Below are 24,310 nucleotides of genomic sequence, written 5' to 3'. Positions count from 1 at the left end.
AAACGCCTACAATGGGCCCTGACCAGACGAGGGGCTATGAAAATAGGAGCCCCATGGTTACTGCCTGGAGGAGCTCAGCCCGAAGTGTGCAAGAAGGGCAGGTGGGGTGGGCTTCGCCCATGGGCTTCCTGGAGGAGGCCACGCAGAGCTAAGGCAGACATCCAGCGGCCCGGAAACGCAGGGCACAGGGACTCACAGTTGGGGATACGGAGAAGGGAGCCCCTGTAAAAACCTCGTGCCATGTCACAAGTTAGTGGATTTTTATATTACGCACATCCCAATGACCAAATTATTCCCAAAATGCTCAAGTTCAAATACAAGAAAATGAAGTAATCTTCTTGCAGTGTTGCATATTAATGAAAATCCTCAGGTATGCTATACTTTTAAAGATCTAACATTTTTTTTAAGTGGGTTTTTTAAAAAATATTATTTTTAGATTGCCTTAACAGCAGCGGTGTTTTGCACTAGATTTAGAGATGAACCAACTTGAAAATGGTGAAAGGGTTCTACCTACAAATTAGAATACTTACCCCCTCCTTTCCTAGGAAATTGTATACATCAAATGTATACAATTGTACACATTTGATGTCATCTCTATTTTCCTTTTTAATGTGATCTCTAAGTTTTTGGGAAACTCTGGTAGCCTAATGGTTAAGTGCTAAGGCTGCTAACCAAAAGGTTGGCAGTTCAAATCCACCAGACCCTCCTTGGAAACTCTACAGGGCAGTTCTACTCTGTCCTATAGGGTCGCTATGAGTCGGAATCGACTCGACAATGGGCATATAAGTCTTTGTGAATTTATTCAAGGCTTAAGCACTACCATCCAAATCTGATGTACAGTTGGCACTAGAACTGTGTGTGTTAATTTATAATGGTATTATGCATATAAAAAGACTAAAAAAAATGAACTGATACCTTAGAGGCTTAGATTTTAAAAACACAACAATACGGTGTATACAGGTTTCAGGGAGAAAAAAGGTTAAAACAGAATGCGCCAATATTGAGGTACAGGGAAAAATACCATATAGACATTTGCAGAATATAGATAAATCCTTCCAAAACCTTTTAGGAATCCACGAAGCACTGGTCAGTTTCTGTCACGGTTGCTAAAGTGCATGTCATAATAGGTTGCCAAGGAAGTTGTCATACATCGTGGATGGAAATACTTCCCAGTCATCCTCTTCCCTTTGAACATGTTTTCTTAGTTTTAAGCAAGACGCCATCATGGGAGACCTTTTTTCCTTATTTTGGGAGATGGATCCTCCTCCCAAACCTTTAACTCTAACCATTCCAAATCAGGATTATGAATGCCAGAAGGATGACTCTTGTGTGGCAATAGGGAGCTTCCTGCTTTGGTATTTTGCCATTATCTCGGTCCTGATGTTCTTCTCTAGGACTTCTGTCTGGGTAGGATATCCTTTGTCGTTTAAAATATGTTTACTGTATACAAGGAGCCCCGGTAGCGTAGTTGATAACCGCTCAGCCGCTAACCGGAGGGCCCGCGGTTGAACTCACCGGCCTTGGAAACCCTATTCTCTGAGGAGTAACTGGGTGGGCGGGGCAGCTAGTGCGCTGTGCTCTGGGCGGTGGTGTGGTGGTTGAGGTCAATAGTTCTAATCCACCAGGCGCTCCTTGGAAACTCTATGGGGCAGCTCTACTCTGTCCTACAGTGTCATTATGAGTCAGAATCGACTCAATGGCAGTGTTTTTTTTTTTTTTTTTTAATTGGCCATCATAGTTTCTGTCCCCAGCTGTCAGAGATCATTCAGCAGTTTGACGCTCATTACCCTAGGCACTATTTTCTGTAGTTACGCCCTTGCCAGGAGCCCTGGTGGTGCAGTGGTTAAGCGCTTGGCTGCTAGTCTGCTAACCGAAGAGTTGATGTTGGAACCCACTATCCTCCGTTCTGGAGAAAGATGTTGGCAATCTTCTTCTGTAAAGATTTACAGCCTTGGAAGCCCTATGGGGCAGTTCTACTGTGTCATACAGAGTAGCTATGAATCAGAATCGACTTGATGGCGTACAACAACAGTGTAAGGCTGAGGAGACCTGGTAGCATGATGGTTATAAGACCTTAGCTGCTAACCGAAAAGTCACCGGTTGGAACCCGTCAGCCTTTCTGTGGGAGACAGACCTGGTGATCTGCTCCTGTAAAGATTACAGACTAGGAAACCCTATGCCACAACCCTATGGGGCAGTTCTACTCTACCCATAGGGTCGTTGTGAGTTGCAATGGACGGGATAGTAACGGGTTACTGTATAACAGGGGATTGTCCATAAAATAAATTCACTTTACTTTGATGAAACTACTCTTTTTAAAAGTTCGTTTTCTAGTTTTGAAAATGACGCCACCGCATTCTAGAAAAATGTAGAAAACTTTGAAGAAGACAGTTTAAATGATTGTAATCCTATTAGCCAGAGGTAACCACTGTTAACTTTTTGGAGCATGTTCTTCTAGTTTTGTTTTTCTTATTCTCTTTACCAATTTATCTCTATCCACCTCTCTATCTTTGATCTTACATAATTGGTGTTACATTGTATTTAATATCCTGCTGTCTTAACTTCCCCATTCATACAGCAATGCTTTTTATGACTGCATAATATAAATTTTAAAAATTCTGCAATTTTGAGACAGATAGTTTGCTTGCAGTCTATCCATATGCTATGTAATGCTGGGATAAACCTCTCAACTGGTCAATGACCTCCAAACTCCTTTTGCAGCCATCATACAAAAGTTGTCATTATATTTATAGGTGACATGTTGTAGGATTGTGACCTTTTTAGAAAGAGGCAATACACTCTCCGTAAGATGCAGAACTAAACAGAACTAAAGTCACCCTCTAGAACATCTATCAGGAGAAGAAATGCCATCCTCTGAGGAATGAGATAACCCACCTTATCAGGACTGTGAGGCTCCAACGTTATTGTGGGTAACTGAGCTCTTATAAATCGCTGACGTGAAATCCCGGCTGGCCATTAATCCCAGGCTGATGATTAATCAAACCACCATCATTTAGCATTACAGCCAGAATGCGCAGCCAAGATGGTGAGGGGAAGACTTCCTATGTGTATGCCAGCTGGATTCCATTTGAATAATTAAAGGATCTCCCCTCTCCCCCAAGAAAAAGTTTCAACTAAAGTCCTAAATGCTTCTTAAGGTAAATACTTTGCAAAGGGAGGTTTAGAATAGTGATAGCTTATACACATCTTGGACTCCCTAGCTCAGTATATTGAATTTGTCTGGCCTGGCAAGAAAAGCTACTTTAGAAAATTAACCAAAAATTGAGATTGATCACTGGCAATTTCATCATGAAGCCTACTTAAGAGGTCTGAGCTATTCCTCTGCTTTCTTGCTTGTATCAGCTCTTTGGAGTAACAGAGCCCTGAGCTGTAAGGACCTCAGGAGACCATGTGGTCCAGCCTCCTGTTTGTAGGCAAGTAAGATACCGTTATTCCCTTTTTTATTGATAAGGTCCCAAGAAATTGACTTGTCCAATGTCGCACAACTGATTCGTGGCAGAGGGGGGAATAGACCCCGGTTTCCTTCACATTGTTTGCTTCGAAGCATAGTTTGAAATGTTGAATTGTATCTATTCAGTGTGCATTAAAACTTTAATTATTTTAGAGGTTTCATCTTTCACTTTGTATCCTTATGGCAACTACAGTCAACTGGACTGCTTCTTCTCAAGGGTCCCAGATTTGAAATCTGAGACCCATATGAGAACTAGTCAAGGAGGGTGGAATTTTTCCTTCACTTTGAACTTCATTTTCTCTGCTCAACTATGAGCCTTTATTTACAAACCTTGAAGTAATGGCAAAAGCGTGCTGGAAATATGGTGGTAATTATCCTCCAACGTGAAGCACACCGATTTCCTCTGAGTTTGCCACTTTTTAGGTGCATTTGCTCTTTTGCTTTCACAGACTGTAAGTATTAAGTTTAGTTTATGCATTTGTTTAGTGTTTGTTTAGACTGCTAGTGTGGGTATTTTTCAGTAATACTGGTTCAAACTCCTCATTTTGCGGATGTGGAAACTGAACTTCAGATGTAGTAGGTGGCTTGATGAGATCACCGAGTTGATTAGGGGCAGAGAGGCAGAGTCATAGCCCAAGTTTCTCCACTGTTCTACTCTGCCCCTTAGGGCAGGCACGGCTGTTGTTTTTACTCACTAAGTCACACATAAAGACAGGTTCATAAAAATGCTTTTGGTAACCACAGTTCATATGATTTCACTTAGCTTGATGCAAAGTCTTTCTTTTGATTTTGGGATTAGATTTCCATTTGACATCAAATGTGGAAGCTTTTTGTGAAAATAATCTTAACATAATATCTGTTTTTAAGTACCTCTCCCCATCACAAAAGTATGTGCATTATAGAAAACAGGAAAAGTACAAAGAACAAAATAAAAATCCCTCCAGATTACATAAAACTAATCAACCATTCCTCTTGCTTTTTTGGGTTACAGTAACCATTCTCTTAGTTTATAATCTAAAAGTTTAAGTTGTAAGATTAAACTTAGTTTAAGCTTATAAACCTGAAAGTTAACAGCAGTTGGTTGTGTTGTTAGCCGCTGTCGAGTCAATTCTGACTCATGGTGACTCTATATGTGCAGAGTAGAACTCTACAGGGTTTTCAAGCCTGTGGCCTTTAGGAAGCAGATCACCACGCCTTGCCCTAAGTCAGAACTGACTCAACAGCAACTAACAATACCTCCCAACTACTGTTAACTTTTAGGTTTATAAACTTAATCTTTTAATGATTATTTCCATACGTATTACGTTTAAAATATTTGAGACTTCCGCAAAAGAAATTTTTAAAAAGTTGTTGTTAGGTGTCGTCAAGTCAGTTCCAACTCATAGTGACCCTATGTACAACAGAACGAGATACTGCCTGATCCTGCGCCATTCTCACAACTGTTGCTATCTTAAAAGAGTACTTACAGTTTTCAGAGTATGGTTACTGTAACCCAAAAAGCAAGAGGAGTCCCTTAGAGGTACTTGCTCACCACTGTAGAGATCAAATATTGAGAAAGGAATGGGGCAGGGATCTAGATTGCAGTTATGAATGAATACCCAACCATGATCCTGTTTTCCTTGTTGTAGAAAACTTGAAATATTAGAAGGAAAAAAAATTCACGGCTTCACTACTCAAAGGCAACCATTGTTAACACTTGCGTGCATTGCATAAGGTCTTTTTTCTTTTCAAGCTTGTAGCTAAATTGTGGAGATACTGCATGTACAAATTTGCATCTTGATTTTTAACTTCGTGTGGTAGCACTTATTTTCTCATGTTACAACATTCTTTTATTATCATTTTTATAACCGTATATTATATGACTGGAAACCCTGGTGGTGTAGTGGTTAAGAGCTACGTCTGCTAACCAAAAGGTCAGCAGTTCGAATCCACCAGGCACTCCTTGGAAACTCTGTGGGGCAGTGCTACTCTGTCCTGTAGGGTTGCTATGAGTCGGAATGGACTCGACGGCAATGGGTTTCGGGTTATATTATATGACTGTAGTATAATTTGCTTAACTGTTGCCTACTTTTGAATTTTGGACTTTATACTGTGATGAATATTTCTGTGGGGGATTACTTCCTCATGATAGAGTCCCCCGAAGAAGAATTATGTATCAGAGAAGTTATGAATATTTCTAAAATTTTTGATACATCCGAAAAGAATTGCTTTACATTTGTGTCTTATGGCATCATCATTTTCAGCATCAAAAATTGGGACACTGGTCTGAGAAACGGAACAAATTTATTTATGGAATTTTAGAGGAGAATATTTGAAATTACATCTCTTCAGAGAAATCTATTTCTTCTAGTTACGATATTCACAGATAATACATTATGGTTACATTTTGGAGGAAACTTACCGAAGGATTTAGGAGATACTAACTCAAAAAACCCATTGCTGTTGAATTGATTCCGACTCATAGCGACCCTATAGGACAGAGTAGCACTGCCCGATAGACTTTCCAAGGAGCACCTGGTGGATTTGAACTGCTGACCTTTTGCTTAGCAGCCATAGCACTTAACCACTACACCGCCAGGGTTTCCATTAAGTACGTGAATTCAGGCAAAGATATTGAATGTATTTAGATGTCTTGAATCAGACATCTTGCTTAAAGAACTATCAGTAATGTGACCTAATCATATGTCCTTAAAAAAGTAGTTTTAAGTAATCTGGAGTACTATCAGATCTATTTTTAAACCAAATTGTTCTGTAATGTAAACGGGTCCAGGAAAACTTTATAATCTATTCTGCCGTACCGATATTATTTTCTTTCAAGTCTTTGTTGTATTTTGCTTGGTTCAAAACATTTTGGCAGACTGTACTATCAAATTTTAGTCTTCCTAATATTTGGCAGAAACAGGACCACTACAGACAAGAACTCAATAAATACTCACTGAACGGCACTGAGTGTTTAAAATTAAACATTGTCGAAGGGCCTAAGGCAATAGTATTTCTTAACAATAGTGAAAAACAACAGACTGAGAATCACCATTACTAATCTACATTTCCAACACAGATTTCTGCGAAAAACAAAAAAGATGGAGACAGTGGGACCAGCGCTTCAGTAAGTAAAGGTGAGAGCCAGTACATATTTGGTGTTAGGCTGTGATGAGAGAAATATGTTCTGAGTGTGGAAAGTAGACAAAAGAGGTGAACAGCTAAGAGTGTTGTAGGGCCTCTCCACACCAGTGGAATCCTGTTGGGCAAGCTCCTTGGTCACTATGAGTCGGAATTGACTTGAAGGTCCCTAACAACACACAATAGTGCAGAAGGTCAGCTTAGCTGCTCTGGCAGAGCTGCTAGAGGGCATGACTGACTGGTAGGCAGAGCTCAAGTTCTCTTTCACTCCTCAGCATTCTCCCATCACACAGCCTTCTCATTCCTTTATCGCTGGTGTTACTACAGGATTAAGAGCTACATACAATAACATCTTTTTCAATAACCTATAAGCTAAACAGTTGTTTAGTTTAAAGATGACTTAATGGGATAATTTTGACTCATGATTTGAAAGTTTTTCTCAGAGTGATAGATTCAGGGGTTCCTTCAGTGTCAATGATCCAGCAAGTCTGAATTCTGAAAGAGTTTAGAATTCTGTTCCTTATTTTTCCACCTTTTGATCAGGATTCATCTACTTATTCCTTGATCAAAATGGTCAATAATGGTAGCTGGGCACTATCCAGTTCTTCTGGTCTCATGAGTAAGCACTGTTTAGTTAAATTGGTAAGGAATGTTTGCCATGAACATTGCACTCTTTTAAAGAATTATCTACATGAGATCAAATTATCAACTGCAACTCCAAAGCACAGATGAGAAATTTTGGGGGTAGTGAGTCTCAGTCAATGGTAGTGAAACCATATGGGTAGAGACAGTGAGAATGGTGACACAACATGAAGAATGTAACTAATGTTATTGAATTGTACATGTAGAAATGGATGAATGGGCATATGTTCTACTGTGTTTATTTTCATCAAAATTAAAATAAATTCACCCCCCCCCAATTAAAATAAAACCTCTAATAGGTGCTGTGCTGGTAAATGTTTATCAACTGGCTCTCCAAAAATGTGTGTGTGTGTATATACATTAAAAAAATACATATGTTTACTAAAATTTTTACTGACATAAAGGATATATATCATAAAATACAATTTACAAATAATAAAATATGTAATACTTTTATGTGATTGTTGCGTATAGCCATTTGATTCTCACAAAAGGCTTTCCTTGATTTTTGCCAAACACTTGCATCCCTAGGCAACCTATAGCTGTGATTGGTGAACAAGTGTAGTTCCAACGTGGATGTTACTTTAAGTGAAGGAGTAAGAGGGAAGTGAAACAGGAAGATGTATGTTAGAACTTGACCGGGTTGTCAGTGATGTGAGTGATTTTGCTGAGTTCGAAAAGTTTTAGAATATTGTTGTTAGGTGCCATCGAGTTGGTTCTGACTCATAGAGACTCTATGTACAGCAGAGTAAAAACACCGCCCGATCCTGCACCATCTTCACAAGGGTTGTTGTGTTTAAGCCTATTGTTGTAGCCACTGTGTCAGCCCATCTCGTTGAGTTATAGAATACTGGAAGAAAATTTCCTCATTTTTTTGTGTGTGCTATTCACATGTAGTAGCTACAGGCATGACACATTTAAATGTCATCTGCGTTAGTAACCTGTTCTGCATCACTTAAGCCTAGACAATCAACAAAATTATTAATCAAGCCCCAATTTTGAGTGCTTGCTAATTTTTATGGTGTAAGTATTCCCACCAAAGCGGATCTCAAGCTACCAACGTGGTGTTTCTGGATGTTTCTTGATGTTGGGAAGACATGTGCAGTAGTGCACCATTGCATAGTGTTTCCACCAACCAGATACAACAGACAGAGATACCTTTAAGAGCATAAATCATAATAAGATATAGTAAAATAATTAGAAAGTGATGGGTTTTGAGTATATTAACTTTATTTTTAATAAATTGATTTAATAGTAAGTTTATATAATTTTTTTAATAATGACTGTTTAACAACTCTCTTGCAAAATTCCTGAAACTTTATCAGCTCTTATGAGCTGGTTTGAGCCAGCTCCAGCACACCACTGCATAGAGAATGATTGTTTTTAGTTTCCTGCCAACTAAATCACATTCGTATTACACTTGAAGCCTCAAAAATTCAGGGCAAAGGAAAAAAAAAACAGAACTTTCTGAAAAGTTTAGAGACCTTTCCCCTTGATCTTATATTGAGGGTCCACAAAACTTCTAAAGTGATATGTCAAGCCCCTCTCTGACCCATCTGGTCTGTAGGAGATGGGGTCTGGTACTGGACAATGCAGTCAGCTGCCAACGCTGCAAATGACTCAAGAAAAGTGGTGGCTTGGCAGCTGGCCACTAAGAGTAAGCCCACACACCCCTAGATTTCCTTAGGTCATATGAAGTTACAGTAGCCAACAATTTGCCTGACTTGTTGATTTGTTTTGTTGGTTTTTAGCAAGCAAAGATGCTTCCTATAAGCAGCACAGCAAAGATGTTACCTGGGACTCTTTACAAACAATGAAGAAACCAAAGCATGTCCATCTGACCCCTGTAACTGACTCAGAAGTGGCTTTGATCAATGCCTATCTTGAACAAAGACGAGCCGGGCGCCATTCTCAACTTAACCAGAGGAATCAGATCCAACATGACAGTGATACTACCGAGTATGACAGTGAAGAATCTAACTCTGGACCCTCCTCGTGGAAGGAGAGTGCAAGTGAACACCAGCCATCACCAGCCGGTATCAAGAGGAGAAAAATAGTACAGAGGCAAAAGAATCTGGGAAGTTACCAGATCAGGGAGAGGCCCTGCCTCCACTGCAGAGCCATGAGAACCAATGAGTGGTTGACGCGCCATTTCCTTCAAAACACTTCAGTAGCAACTCTAAAGAAGGCAGATACTGAAGAGGAAAATTCTATACCTGACATTAACACAAAATTCAGTAAATTTTGAGCTTTACGAACTCTTTACCTTACTTGAAGCCAAATGAAAGAGGTGACTAAAACACGAAAACCCACCAGAGCTCTAGGTAAAGAGACTTTTACAATAAAGTCTCTCAACTAACAAAAAATGCACTTGGAACCCAAGAGGTAAAATTTCAGACAAATCTTTGTCTAAAAACAGACCCGTGAATTTGTTTATGGCACCACTGGAACATCAAAGATCTGTATCCACTGTAATTTCTACTTAAAAGAGCACAAGGCATATATTTTATGCCTTGAATGTATGTATTTTGTTTATGTCTGCAATACAAATAAGGAACCTCTTTGAAATTATACTATTTGAGAAATGATTTAAATTTACTCATATATTTGGATGATCTGACTGAATGAATGATTTGGGCAAAGTTAGTTGGAATAGAAAGGTCCCTGGGTGCTGCAAACAGTTTGCACTCAACTACTAACCTAAAGGTTGGCAATTTGAACCTGCCCAGTGGTGCCACGGAAAAAAGGCCTGGCAATCTGCCTCCATAAAGATTACAGCCAAGAAAACCCTATGGAGCAGTTCTGTAAAGCATGGGATTGCCTTGAGCTGGAATTGACTCTATGGCGATGAGTTAGTTGGAATAGAATTGTCCGTCCTCTCTAGTGTCATGTTTTCAGGTTACCCCACTAGCAACAGGACTATATTGCCATATGTGTCAGCTAGGGGCTAGGGAGGAAGAGGAGATGGAGAAGCTGTAATAAGATCTAATTCCTAGAGTAGACCAGGGAGGACAGGCACCATGAACCAGAGGTGCAGTCCACGGTTGTTATCCAAAGGGCATGGCAAGTTAGCCACAATCCAGGAATAGTTGGGGCTAGGTTTTCTAGTTAAGTGGGGCACCCAGCTGTGGGGAATTCGGGCAGGCCTAGGTAGATGGGTGGCCATTCTGCAGATTCTTCTGTGGATGGCAGAACCCCAGCTGGCCCAGAGGAAGAGTTGGCAAGGACAAGGTAAAGCAGCAGGAACTCTGGTCACCGAGCCAGAGTTCAGAGAAGGGGTTAAGTCTTGTGGAAGCACTTGCGTACTATACACGATTAAGACTAGAGCCTAATACAAAGGACTGAGCCTTTCATGGGGGACAGGAGGGGATGAGGAGAGAGACCAGAGCCCTGTGACCTGGCTCAGAAGTCATTAACTGACCTCAACAAAGAGACCTGGGAGCAATGCGGGAGCCCCAACCATTGGAACCAGGCCACTAGAATCTAGGACTTGGGGTGACATTTCTTAGCCTACTTGTGAGGACTTTGCCTTATCCAGATTGCCTCAGGAGGCTGCAGGAGAATGTCAAGATTCAGCTCGAGCATCAACCTTTTCCATGAAGGCTTTACTCCTTGATACCCTCTTTCAGCTTGCTCTCTCAGACGGAACTCACCATGTCCCCCCTCATGCCCCAGTGTACCCCCCAAAGTTCTCTACCTCATCACCCTTAGCATTTTAATGAATGAATGTTTGCAAGTCTCTTTTTGTCCCTTATCTATATTTACCCACCCTTAAAGGTAGAGTCCATGATTTGTCACCTTTGCAACTCTGAGGTCCAGCACAATGCCAGATGACGTGGCAGATGAGTAATGCAGTTGAGTCAGTATATAGGTGGATTCATGAATGCAAAAAGGGGGAGCTCCCAGGAAAAGCAGAGGCAGAGGAAGTACAGCAGGGGGCCTGATAGCCAAAACTTAGTGAATGATTCTGATATGTCTAGCTGGATATGATCGAGATGGTGTTTAAATTATCCTGTTTATCTAAATAGAACCAAAACAGCAAACTAAAAATACAGGAAGTTGCAGAGGCAAGGTTAGACCTAAGTCACCTGGCTTCAGAATGCAGGCTCTTAATTATTATGATCATAGCCGTTATTCTCTGAAGATGGGAGTTAACTTCAAGGGGAGTTAACCACCACCTCCCACACAGCCATAAATGATGTCCAAGCATCAGCCTCACCAAGGTCTATGGTAAAATGAGGACCAAAGCTACTTTTCAGATAACAAAGTAAGGGCCCACGTCCCAAATGTTTTGCTTGTGTATCTACAATGCTAACCAATGCCACTATTACCCCAAGAGTCATTTATATAAAGACTGTTGCCTTCCCTTATCTCATCCACCAGGCTAGACCAGATCAGAGTTGGGAGGTGGGAGATGGCTGCCTGTAGGAAGAAGGGTTGAGTTGAACCACAAGCTGTATGTCTGGAGGAGTTCATCAGGTCATCTCTAAGTATGTTAAATCAGAAACAGATGCCAAAACATGGCTAGGAGAATATCCAGAGCCAAGAGGGAATGACACCAAGTCAAAGGGATAAGGCAAGGACATGGTAGGTTGAGGAGCAATAGTATGTGCGAGCAAGGAACAGGACTGGTAAGGTGGGACACAGTTCATGAAACTGGGGCTGCAGACACCAGCCTTGGCTGGGAAGTTGCTTTTATGCAAAGCCTGGTGTGATTGTCAGGGTGGGGCTGCTGGGCTGGATAACGGTTCTCTCCTTGCTGGATGAGATAACCCTAAGCCTTCTCTGATTTTTATGGTAGAAGACAGTAACCTGTTTGGGTGGCTTGCTTGAGGTGAGGCGTAGGATTCTTGGGCTTGCCTGTTCTCTCTAGCCCATCCATGCAGCTAAGTATCAGAACTGAGCTCCATGGCAGTGTTCATCTACATCAAGTATCATAACTCTTATCAGGAACTGGGATGGTGGGGAACTATGGGATGCAGGGAAGCATCCCACTGAAACAGATATGGCCAAAGATGAGGTTATACACATAGGAAGTGTTTGGAGAAGGGTTAGGGAATGGGGGAGCTGGGAATTAAAATCTACAGGGTAGATGGCCTCAAACTCTGAGCTAGGACAGGGTGGTTTGGTTTTGATGGGAGGAGAGATGAACCAAGAGTTTAAATCTAAACCAATAATAACAGCAACAACATTTACAATAATGATAAGAGGTAACATTTAAAGAGTGCTTGCTATATGCCAGGTACAGAGGCAAGTATTTTATAAGGCATATTTTTTAAGAGGTTAGCAGTTCAAACTTACCCAGAGGCACTTCAGAAAAAAGGCCTGGTGATCAACTTCCGAAAGGCCAGTCATGAAAACCCTACAGAGCACAGTCCTACTCTGTACACACAGGGTCACCATCAGTTGGAATCAACTTGACGGCAACGGGTTTGGTTTTGGTGTATTTGCACTTCACAAGGCTGTAAGATAGGTATTTTCCTAATTTTACAGTTGATGAAACTTGAGCTTAGGGAAATGGAATAACATACCCAGGGCCATACAGCTAGCTGGTCAGTGTGGGGGAGCTGGGTCCTGGGTCCTGTCTGACCATAAATATTTTCTTTTTACTATGGTGGTAATATATTATCCATGTTCTTAATAGAGAGCAATTAGAGAAAAATCTTGCTAGACCTAATACCAAATACAGAACCAAATCCAGAGAGACCAGAGAAGGACAGTTAATGGGAAACCAGCCAAGGGTAAGAAACCCAGCAGAGATAGGGGTGGTTAGAAGTGAGCTGGAGTGGGTATACCCTGGCGAAGCCTTAAAGCGTCTTTTGCTTTATCTGCAGTGGATGGGTGCACCTGGCCAGCTTCTGGGTAGGTCAGGCAGACAGAAACCCAGGGTGGTCTACACTAAAGAGAAGGGTTGATAAGGGCAGGAATGAACTTTGCACCGAATGCCGAGAAACAAGAAGCAGTAGTGACTAGAGTAGCGAGGTTGGTGGCCAAGGGTTTGAGACAGCAAGAATTGGGAGAGGGCCCCGTTTCAGAAAGGGCCAGAAAGCTGAATGAGAACTCTTGTGTGCATGGGGCACCCTGCTGCATCTCAAGGCAGGTGTTCCCAGCAGATGTTGCCCCAAGCTGGACAATGTCAAGCAAATCAAACAGCAACTTCTGGCTCTTCCCCAACGCTACGCCTTTCCTAGAGGAGTGTTTTCAAACCAGCGACCCAATAATGGATTGTGAAATCAACTTTAGTGGGTTGTGACTAGCGTCTATAAAAAATATATATAGAAAATAACAGAGCGCATCACACATAATAAGGGCATTGTTTTTGTTCCTGTGTTGCTGGCATGTACTGGCTGCAATGCAGATTGTGTTTCTCACTACAACAAGAGAAAAAACAAAAACAAAAAGCCACTGCTCCAGAGTAGCTTCCTTTGTAGATTTCCCCCTATTAGCCAGCCATGCCACTAAGTTAGTGAAGGCTATAGGCTCTCCCTGCATTGCTTATTGTTCTATGCTGGTAATTAGCAAACCCTCACTCAGACTATGGGATGGACCAACTGTCTAGTGAAAAGCTTGAATTAAATTACACTGCTTTAAAAGAACTCCGGGTTTATTATTTTCTAATAGAGTAAGTGAAAGCAAGCTAACCAACTGTTGCCTGGTCAGCAGGGGTGGGTTTTGCCTTGGTCAATAATAGACCACAGTAATTCCTAATTGACATTTCAAAGAAGCCTAAGAAACAGGCCAGCCTTTGTTTAAGTCATAATTACCCTGTTTGTATGTAAAAGGATACTTCCAAAGCTTTTCAAAACAACTGGCTCTTTTAAGTAGATAATCATCCCCTTTCCAATCTTGTTTACACTATTCAGAACTTTAGTGAACTCTTTTCTTCCCTGTAGATAGTACAAAGGTTAACTTCAGCCAGCCCTTCCTCAAATTATCACAAATTCCCAATTAACGAATTCTAAACAGGGTTTCCCTGTAACTATATACCCAAGAGTTGTGTGATGTGTGCTTTACTGCTCTGAATAACATCTGACAAGTTTCCAAGCACGGGGCCACCTGGATATTCTCTATCTGTCAGGCGCATGTGGTCACAGGGGTGATGGGAGGCTGGGGGAGGGGCACAAATCAGGCACAAACCTGCAGGGACAGTGATGGGAGACAAAAGGGAGAAATACTTTTTAAAAAATAGTTTCCCCTACATACCAGCTGAATATATTAAAATTATAGGAACTTGTGGGTGTAAAGTAGAGCTACGCTTTATATCTGAATTTGACAAAGCTACAGATGTGCTTGAAAATAGAAAACGGAGCGGTTGTGCATTTAGACTGGAAGTTATTAGGAAGGGCGAGGGAAGCTGGCGGAGGAAAAAGTGCGTTACAAATAAAATAGTCCTCGGCCTTTTTGAATAACTTTTATTTCTCGTTAAGCATTACTGCTCAGTGCACAAGAAGAAATGCATAAGGTACTTCCCCCCGCCCCGCAACAAACTAACGTTTTCTAACCCTGGGCAATCCTGTTTTCTAGTATTTATCGTTTATCTTGGAACTTGGCCCCTCTCACAGGCGATTCCTCGAGCTGCCTCATTACTGGGGCCTGTTGTCTCTAATTGTCTTTGTTTATTAGAGCCCTCTGTCACCGGGAAGCTTCGTGTGTTCAAAATCTTGATTTAACAGTGAGAACTCCAGGCAAGGAGCCAACTCTGCTACTAATTAGTATAAATCAAAAGGGGGTAGGCAGGGAGATAAAAACCAGGTCCCTGTGGAAGGGTCTGCAGCCAGGGTCAGAAAGACCAAGTGGCAGGCTGGAGAGCTGAGGAAGGGACCAAAGAGCCTGCAGAAATGCCGCTTAGGGCCAGAGCTTTGTGTCTATTTTTTCTGACTGCACCCCTTTAAATACAGAAAGGGTTTGGAGTAAACTCCGTTGATTGCTTTCCTTTTTTCCATTCTCGTAGAGCCCCATTTTGTTCCCCCCTTCCCTTACATGACTTAGAGTTAGGCCCTGATAGGCCTAAACCAACCATGGTGGTACCATTCATTCCCCTTGTCACGAACGCTTCACGCTTGGGCGTGTCATCTCATTCTGGGACATTCTGAGAGAAGTTTCTTCAGTCTCAAAAAAAAGACATGCACAGGGAAGAAACAGTCCCTCCTCTTTGGGTGGATGTTTCTGAGTCTGCATGTGATGACTGAAACTGTGACAGCCATCTTGTGTCCATGAGGGAGTTAGCCTGCCTATGACAGAGTGGAAATGTGGGAAAGACTGGGTCTCGAGTTACTGAATTAACAAACTCTGGAAACATCCTTCTGGACTTCGTGATAGTCAAGATGACTCTGCCTCTTATTGTTGAAGCTTTTTTTTTTTTTTCCTGTTACTTACAGCTGATATACAGCCTGGAGGGCAATGGGTATCAATGGGTAGTTACCTTGTTGTCTGTAATTTCTAGAGCACTCCTTTTACATAAAACGTGTTTTATAATGCTTAAGGTGTTAAGTGCTGAACAAAGCTTTTATATTTGATGGGGGCAGTGGTGGTTCAGAGGTAAAATTCTGCCTTCCAGGCAGGAGACCAGGACTCCATTACCGGCCTGTCAGTGAAGGCCTCCATGTTGCTGTGATGCTAAGCAGGTTTCAGTGAAGCTTCCAGACTAAAACAGATTAGGAAGAAAGGCGTGGTGATCTACTTCTGAAAACCAGCCAACAGAAACTCTGAGGATCACAACAGTCTGATCCGCAAATGATCATGAGGATGGCACAGGACCAGGCAGCGTTTCGTTCAGTTGTGCATGGGGTTGCCATGATCTGTGGGCCGATTTGACTGCAGCTAACAATGACAGCTCTCTTGATGGGAGCCTGTGGCTTTGCCTGTGGTGCTGATGATGGTGGGGCTGGGAGCCATTAATAGCGGGAAAAGGCTTTAATACACGTTGTGGGCTTTTGGGGGTTGACTGTCTCAATCCGTTTCTTTCCTAAAAGCCTCCTCTTCCCCCCATTCTCATGAATGTTTGTACAGTGTGATGTTACTATCCCCTCCCTCTCTACCCCTAGCCCATACCAGGCATTGATTGGTATAGAGCTCTCTTCCAATTCCAGTCCCATCCTGAGAGTTTGAAATGGAGACTAGGGGAGAGATCATTCTCTCTCTGGGTGACTGGACCAAGAGCAAGTTTTCAGCACCCACATGCCCACATTTCTCTGCACGTTGATCGGGAATCAGAGGAATCAAGTGGTAACAGAAAGAAAAGAGTGAAACAGAGAGAGGGGCAGAGAGAAGAGACAGAAAGATCTGATGGTTTTTAAGTCCCAGCTTCCAGTTCATTTCGAAGGCCCATCTGTTTACGCTTTCAGGTTTCAGGATATGCATATTCTTACAATAAATTCCCCCTTTTTGCTTAAGCTAGAGTAAGTTCATAGCTAGAATTTGCACCTTCCGTGTTGGAGACCTGGGTTCCATTTCTGGTATGTGAACCTCAGGCACAGCCGCCACCCATCTACCGGTGGAGGCTTGCATGTTGCCATGATGCTGAACGGGTTTCAGCCGAGCTTCCAGATGAAGTCACGCCAGGAAGAAAGGAAACCAAAAGAATCCTCACAACAGTGGCATGCTGGTAAATGTTTAACAGGGGGCTCTCTGGGGAGGAGAAGAGCCCTGGTTTTGTATCAGTTGCCTACCTTCGTGATATAAATACTCCCACTGTCACTTATTTCAAGATTCCGTCATGACATCACTGAAGCCGCGGTTGGGAAGGAACCTGTACCTCGGTTCTGGTGAGTCAGTCTGAGACGACCCCAGCCCACCACCTTCTGCAGGGTACAGAGGCAACTCATGTTGCAGAAAATTCATATGTTACGGGGGAGGTTCAGGGGTATATGCTGATGGCAGCTAAGTGGGGAATTTTGGTATAAAAAATCTTTTAATTAATTTCAAATGTGAAGAGTCTTGGGGCTCAAGGAGTAGAGGAAGTAGAATTAAGTTTTTAATCGTATTGAAAAAGTCCTTTTGGGGTATAATAATGCTTTTGTATGTATTGAGAATATGAGGGAGGTAGGGAGCTTGTAAGCAGCCCTGGTGATGCAGTGGTTAAGCGTTCGGCTGCTAACTGAAATATCTGTCAGCAGTTGGAATCCACCAGCCGCTCTGTGGGTGAAAGATGCAGCAGTCTGCTTCGATAAAAATTAGACCAAAACCAAACGTCTGGCTGTCAAGTTGATTCCCACTCATCCCTGTCCTGTAGGGTCATTATGAATTGGAATTGACTTGAGGGCAATGGGTTTAGGGGGCTTGTAGGAGTCCCTGAGTGGTGCAAACAGCTAAAAAGCTTAACTGCTAATCAAAATGTTGGAGGTTTGAGTCCACCTACAGGTGCCTCAGAAGAGAGCCCGGGCCATCTACTTCTGAAAAATCAGCTATTGAAAACCCTGTGGAGCACAGCTCTACCGTGACACCCACGGGGTCGCCACGGGTCAGAATGACTTGAGAGTAACTCTTGCTGTTTGACTCGGTGTGGGCTCGTACTGAGGAGGGGCTGGGAGTGCACCTGGGAGTGTGTGGAAGAGGTTGCTCTGTGTGAGGTGAGGAGGGACAGTCTGGGATGAGAAGTCCTGGACTGCCTGGCACCCCAGGCCCCACACCAACAAAGAACTAAAGTCCTTGGGCCATCTCTTCTAAAATCCCCTGACTTGCTTTGCTTTATTCTGAATTCCTTTGGCCAGAGAAAAGCCTTTCATTATACAGAGATAAGACAAGAGGATTAACTGCGTATCGGGGTTGAAGTAACACTTTTATTGTGAAAGAGGACAAATAAGCCACCAGAATAAATTGGCTGGTACCAGATCCTTCCCAGCTTTGATGAGGGGAGGCTGGAAGAGCTCAGAAAGATGCTGTCAGGGCCATAAGAAGGCCTCTGGCTGGAACGCCAATCTCCAAATCTTTAAATGTTGAATTCCCCTTGCATTTGAAGACCAGCCTCAAAGTTCACCCCTTTGTAACACTGTGACTCTCCAGGAAAGCTGGGTTCCCTGTTGTATATCAGAGTCCTGCTGTAGCCTGGTCACATTTTACCATAATGGCTGCCAAGATCTCCTTTTATTTGTTTGATTTCAAAGAATTGGAACTTTTGGACTTTGTACCTTGACACCCTTAAACACCAGAGTTTGGATTTTTGCACTTGAGCTTATGAATGAACATTTCAAATGACTGCATTGTTCAGTTTCAACAGCACCGATATCTCTGTGCATTGGTGTTTGTGCATGTATTTGAATTTTTAGTCCTTGACATCTTACACATGGAAAAATGAACATGTTGATGTTAGTGATAAGAGGAGTAGATCTCATAAACTTAGTTCCATTGAGACAAAGCTGGAAATCATTAGACATGCTGGAAGTAGTGCATTTTAGCATCAATCACATCTTTGGACTTAAGCCTGTTGACGTTGTTCATTTGTGAAAAAGAAAAAAAAAGATCAAAATGAAAGAACACATATAAAATACTGAAAATATATCCTTGAAGAATATATCTCAAAGGTGATGTGAACTAATTCCTTACGTAAAAATCAGTTCCAGATAACACAAAATTGAAAGATAAAACAAGGAAACCTTAAATGTACTAGAAAAAAAAAAAAAACCACTGGCAAAAAGTTTTCCTGATCTTGAAGTAGGGAAGATTTTTCCAAGCATAATTTAAATGAAAACCAGAACCCTTAAAGGCAAAGAGTAATACTTTGGCCTGCATGAAGGGATTTAGACCTCTGTAGAAAAAGAGAGGAAGAAAAAGCCAAAACTCAGTAAATAAAGTAAAAAAGACAAACCAGGAAAATTTTTGGAACACAAAATTAGAGCAACCCCTAATTTCCCTAATATAGAGTTTTTGAAAAATAAGATAAAGCCAAACGATTTAGTAGAAAAATGGTTGGATATGTGAATAAGAAGCTTACAGAAGAGGAATTCCAAATGACCAATAAATACAACAGAAGACGCTCAACTTCACAAAATATTGAAGAAATACAAAATAAAACTGTGACTATTTTTCTTTTTTTAGATTGGTGTAGGTCCAAGCTTTGAAGATACCAGTATCATCAGGAAGATGTGGAAAGCGTGCCCTTTCAAATGCTGTCAGTGGGAAAGAAAATTGGTATAATTTCTTTGGAAGCCAACCTGTGTGTATCAAAAATGTTCATACCCTATGACCCCACAATTCCACTACTAAGAATTTGTCCAACAGAAATATCTTTTCAGATGCACCAAAAATACGGATACACACCCAAGAATACTCACTGCAGTATTATCTGTGCTTAGCTTGCCAAGTTCCTGGGATCCACTTTTTAAAAATGACATTTTTAATGTGTGTGTGTTTTCTGGTGAGAAGAACCCATGTTCATTGCAGGAAATTCAAAGAACACAGTTATTTTCCAGTAGAAAGAAAATTCCACTCCCAGACATGGTTACTGTTAACGATTCAAAAAAACCAAACCCATCGCCATTGAGTTAATTCCGAAGCAGAGCGGCCCTGCAGGACAGAGTAGAGCTGCCCCATAGGGCTTCCAAGGCTATAATCTTTACGGAAGCAGGCTGCCACATCTTTCTCCCATGGAATGTCTGGCGTGTTCAAACTGCCGACCTCTCAATTAGCAGCTGAACCCTTAACCACTGTGCCATCAGGGTTCCTTCTTAATAGTTCAGTGCGTATTATTTCCAGGCCCTTTTTGTGCGTAAGCAAATGTAATAATCCGAACTCTCTCTTTCCAAATGTAGAAGCTGAATAGATTCAGAAACGCATTTGTCTACATCCAAACTCTTGTTATCGGCTATTCGAAACTTAGGCGCTAAATACTTTTGAAAACATACTGAAGAATACTTCACTATCTGAATTCATTATCCAAACTTTAGCTCTTGCTGTCTGAATGTAGAAATAAGCAGATTTGAATAGCCAGGGATAATTGTACAAATATTTTTTCTCTTATGAAAGTTGAATTGTTATGTACACTAGTCAACAACTTGCCTTTTTTGCTTTATAAGTTTATTTTTTGCATTGTAAGTATATAAATATATTACAAAACATATATTTATATAACATGGATGTTTTTCTGTGTGAGCTCAGAAAGATCTATCTCATTTGTTATTAATGGTTGCACAGTATTGCATCATATAGGTATATCATGATTTGTTTAACTAATTCCTTATTGATAATATATTTATTGGTATGGAAAAAGTTCAAAAAATATTTTTAAGTTAAAATTTAATTTGGATAATATGTATAAAGCCAAACCTGTTGCAGTCAAGTCGATTCCGACTCATAGCAACCGTATAGAACAGAGGAGAACTGCCCCATAGGGTTTCCAAGGAGTGGCTGGTGGATTTGAACTGCCAACCTTTTGGTTAGCAACCGAGCTGTTCAACCACTGTGTCACCAGAGCCCTGGATAATATGTATGTTGTTGTTGTTAGGTGCCATCAAGTCATTCTGAGTCATAGCCACGCTATGAACAACAGAATGAAACACTGCCTGGTCCTGTGCCATCCTCAGTTGTTGCTATGCTTGAGCCCATGGTTGCAGCCATTGTGTCAATCCATCTCGTTGAGGATCTTCCTTTTTTTCACTGATCCTCTGCTTTACCAAGCATGACGTCCTTCTCCAGGGGCCGATCTCTCCTGATAACTTGTCCGAAGTATGTGAGATGTTGTCTTACCATCCTTGCTTCTAAGGAGCCTTCTGGTTGTACTTCTTCCAAGACAGATTTGTTCGTTCTTTGGCAGTATAAAAACTAAAAAAAAAAAACCTAAACTGGATGCTGTCAAGTCGATTTTGACTCATAGCGACCCTACAGTATGTCTAACATTTTGTAAAATGAAACGATAAGCTGGTTAATATATACACAGGAAAAAAAATCTGATAGACCATATATCCAACTGTTAATAATTATTAGAGGCACAGATTGGAGCGGGGGAGGGGAGCAATATGTTCGAATGTTTTTACTACGAGAATATTATGTTAGATGCAGAAAAAATAAATATAAAAAGTGTATAATGGCATGTACAGGAATGTTCTTTGTATTCTACTTTGAAATAGTGCAAAACTGGATATAATTCAGATGTAATAAACACAGGATTGATTGAGTCAATTACAGTATATCCACATAGTGGAATACAGTTCTACTCCCCTGAAAATACAGTACAATTCCACACTTATAAAGATAACCAATAGTAACAATATGTTTTTAGATAGATCAAACTGGTATAGGTGCTTTTCTGAGGGATACCTTAAGTTTTTGAGTTATTTCTGTACTGCTTTAATTCTTGTTAAGCCAAGTGAACTACTTTTGCTGTTGGGATAAAAGGCTATTCTATAATGTATATTGAAACCGGGATTATATGGTTTTTTTTTTTTTTTTAGTTCTTGAGAATTAACCTCCCCCAGCATATTTGGATAAGTCTGTTGTTTAATGTTTACACATCAGACTTTTGTATGAATATCCAGGAACCCACTGTGCACGATAGTAGCAGATTGTTATTGTTATGTTCTGTTGAGTCGGTTCCAACTCATAGTGACTCTGTGTGCAACAGAACAAAGCACTGCTTGGTCCTGTGCCATCCTCATAATTGTTGTTATGCTTGAGCCCATTGTTGCAGCCACTGTGTCAATCCATCTCATTGAAGGTCTTCCTCTTTTTCACTGACTCTCTACCAAGCATGATGTCCTTCTTCAGGGACTGGTCCCTTTTGATAACATGTCCAAAGTACGTGAGAAAACTCTCCCCATCATTGCTTCCAAGGAGGCCTCTGGTGGTACTTGTTCCAAGTTCTTCTGGCAGTCCATGGTATAGTCAATATTCTTCACCAACACCATAATTCAAAGGCACTGATTCTTCTTTGGTCTTCCTTGTTCATTGTCCAGGTTTCACATGCATATGAGGGGATTGAAAACACCATGGTTTGGGTAAGGCACACCTTAGTTCTTACAGTGACATCTTTGCAGACTGTTTAGGCATCTAATTTTCTCTCTAGACAAGTACTGTCCAAAAGAAATATAATGCAAGCCACATATGCAATTTTAAATTTTCTAATAACCACTTTGAACCCTAGTGATGCAGTGGTTAAGAGCCTGGCTGCTAGCCAAAAGGTTGGCAGTTCGAACCCACCAGCTGCTTCTTGGAAACCCTATGGGGCAGTTCTACTCCGTCCTATAGGATTGCTATGAGTCTGAATTGACTCAAAAACAATGGGTTTGGGTTAATGACCACTTTAAAAAAAGATAAAAGGAAACCAGTGTAATTAATTGCAATAATATATTTTATTTAACCCAATATACCCAAAATATTATCATTTCAACATGTAACAAATATAAAAATTATTAGTGAAATCTTTTAAATTCTTATTTCCACACCAAGTTATTGAGTCTGATGTGTACCTTACATGTACAGCATATCTCAATTTGGACACTAAATTTTCAACAGATAAAATTGTCCTACCAAAATTGGTCTTAACCCACCTGGAGCAAAGGAAAATGAAGAACACCAAAGACACAAGGTAAATATGAGCCCAAGAGAGAGAAAGGGCCACATAAGCCAGAGACTACATCAGCCTGAGACCGGAAGAACTAGATTGTGCCCGGCTACCTCTGATGACTGCCCTGACAGGGAACACATCAGAAAATCCCCAGTGGAGCTGGAGAACAGTGGGATGCAGACCTCAAATTCTCATAAAAAGACCAGACTTAATGGTCTGACTGAGACTGGAGGGTCCCCAGAGGTCATGGCCCCCGGACCCTCTGTTAGCCCAAGACTGAAATCATTCCCGAAGCCAACTCTTCAGACAGAGATTGGACTGGACTATAAGACAGCGAGTGATACTGGTAAGGAGTGAGCTTCTTGCCCAAGGTAGACACATAAGACTATGTGGGCAGCTCCGGTTTGAAGGCGAGATGAGAAGGCAGAGGAAGACAGGAGCTGGTTGAATGGACACGGGGAATACAGGGTGGAGAGGAGGAGCGTGCTGTCACATTAGCGGGAGAGCAGCTAAGGTTGCGTAGCAAGTGAGCTGAAACGTCTGAGCAACTTGGTAGGTAAGCCATCTCAGAACGATCCTCCCTTTTAAGGTGGATCCTGTGCAGGACAAAACTCCTCTCTGTAGTCAGCTCCTTCAAGCATATAAATGGTCAAACAAGTTGCAGTACCACGCAGGTCTAGCATCTGGCCTTTTGAATTGACAGTTGTTGAAACATTTTGCTAACCATGTGGGAGTATCTGCTAAACAGACAAAAGGCTCAACCCGCGACTCTTGTCTTACCTCCTCAGTATGTTGATGATGTGATCAGCCACACTGACAAGATGTTTCCTGAAGTGTCAGTCCACTTACCCAGACCCAATGGAACCTCAGCAATGCATCTGGTGACTTTGGGAAAGGTGTTGAAAGTGATTGTCATCATGTGGAGTGTATTCATTGATGGAACAATGGTAAAGGGATATAACAAAAACGTTTACAAAGATGGCAAGCTTGATATATGGTCCAAATCTAACTATCAAGTGTTCCAAAAGGTGACAGACCATGCCACTAGTGCCGTGCTTCACTATCAGTTGTCCCAGATTCCAGACGTCGTGGTCAGATCCTTCATGACCTGGTTAAGAAGTTACATAAAGCTGTTTCAGGCCCCATGCCAACGCTGCAAGATGGCCTTCCCCCCAAGTGGAGGGATTTCTGAACTCTCGAAGCCTTCCATTACATCTGCCAACAGTAACCCCACTTCAGCCCCACTTCTCCCCCAGGTTGGCATGCAGATCCCTATCTGATACCTTCCCAGACAAGCCTGAAGGAATATTGATGGCTCTGAGGGTTCTTGACTGTTCAAATCTCAATACAGCTGTTCCCTTCCTTTTGTAAAATAGGATATTGTGTATTAAGGCTAAGCCTCTTAAAAAACAGATTCCATCTTTGTGGTCGAAGGGACTAATTATATATATTAACCCTTGTCTAGAAGGAAAGGTAGACCTTTTTTAGAACATAATGTAAGAAAGTTATGCAGCAAGTTCTTCAGTGAGTCAGTCCTTCTGGATCTGCGTTTTATGTCATTTTGTGAGTTGTTGTCATAC

At 41.5% G+C, this 24,310-nt stretch overlaps 1 protein-coding gene and 1 pseudogene across 1 annotated transcript; both read left to right on the top strand.

Moving 5' to 3' along the window:
* The first annotated feature begins 1,224 nt into the window (after positions 1-1,224).
* SSMEM1 (serine rich single-pass membrane protein 1) lies at positions 1,225-9,482 on the top strand. Its single transcript, XM_049893167.1, has 3 exons — positions 1,225-1,407; positions 6,531-6,588; positions 8,986-9,482. The coding sequence occupies exons 1-3, from the start codon at positions 1,225-1,227 to the stop codon at positions 9,480-9,482; spliced, it is 738 nt and encodes a 245-aa protein (XP_049749124.1).
* Positions 9,483-16,949: 7,467 nt separating this feature from the next.
* On the top strand, positions 16,950-23,958 carry LOC126082224 (mediator of RNA polymerase II transcription subunit 27-like; annotated as a pseudogene).
* The last annotated feature ends 352 nt before the right edge of the window (positions 23,959-24,310 follow it).

The sequence above is a fragment of the Elephas maximus genome, chromosome 8, assembly GCF_024166365.1.
Source record: "Elephas maximus indicus isolate mEleMax1 chromosome 8, mEleMax1 primary haplotype, whole genome shotgun sequence".
Lineage (NCBI taxonomy): Eukaryota > Metazoa > Chordata > Mammalia > Proboscidea > Elephantidae > Elephas > Elephas maximus.
The sequence above is the reverse complement of the archived record's forward strand: the minus strand, read 5'-3'. Positions and strand labels throughout refer to the sequence as shown.

Bases quoted from the DNA above. Each gene is read 5' to 3' on its own strand.
- SSMEM1 (XM_049893167.1), top strand. From the start codon at position 1,225: ATGGGAGACCTTTTTTCCTTATTTTGGGAGATGGATCCTCCTCCCAAA. The intron at 1,408-6,530 runs GTAGGATATCCT...TTTCCAACACAG, and splicing joins TCTCTAGGACTTCTGTCTGG to ATTTCTGCGAAAAACAAAAA. The intron at 6,589-8,985 runs GTGAGAGCCAGT...GTTGGTTTTTAG, and splicing joins CAGCGCTTCAGTAAGTAAAG to CAAGCAAAGATGCTTCCTAT.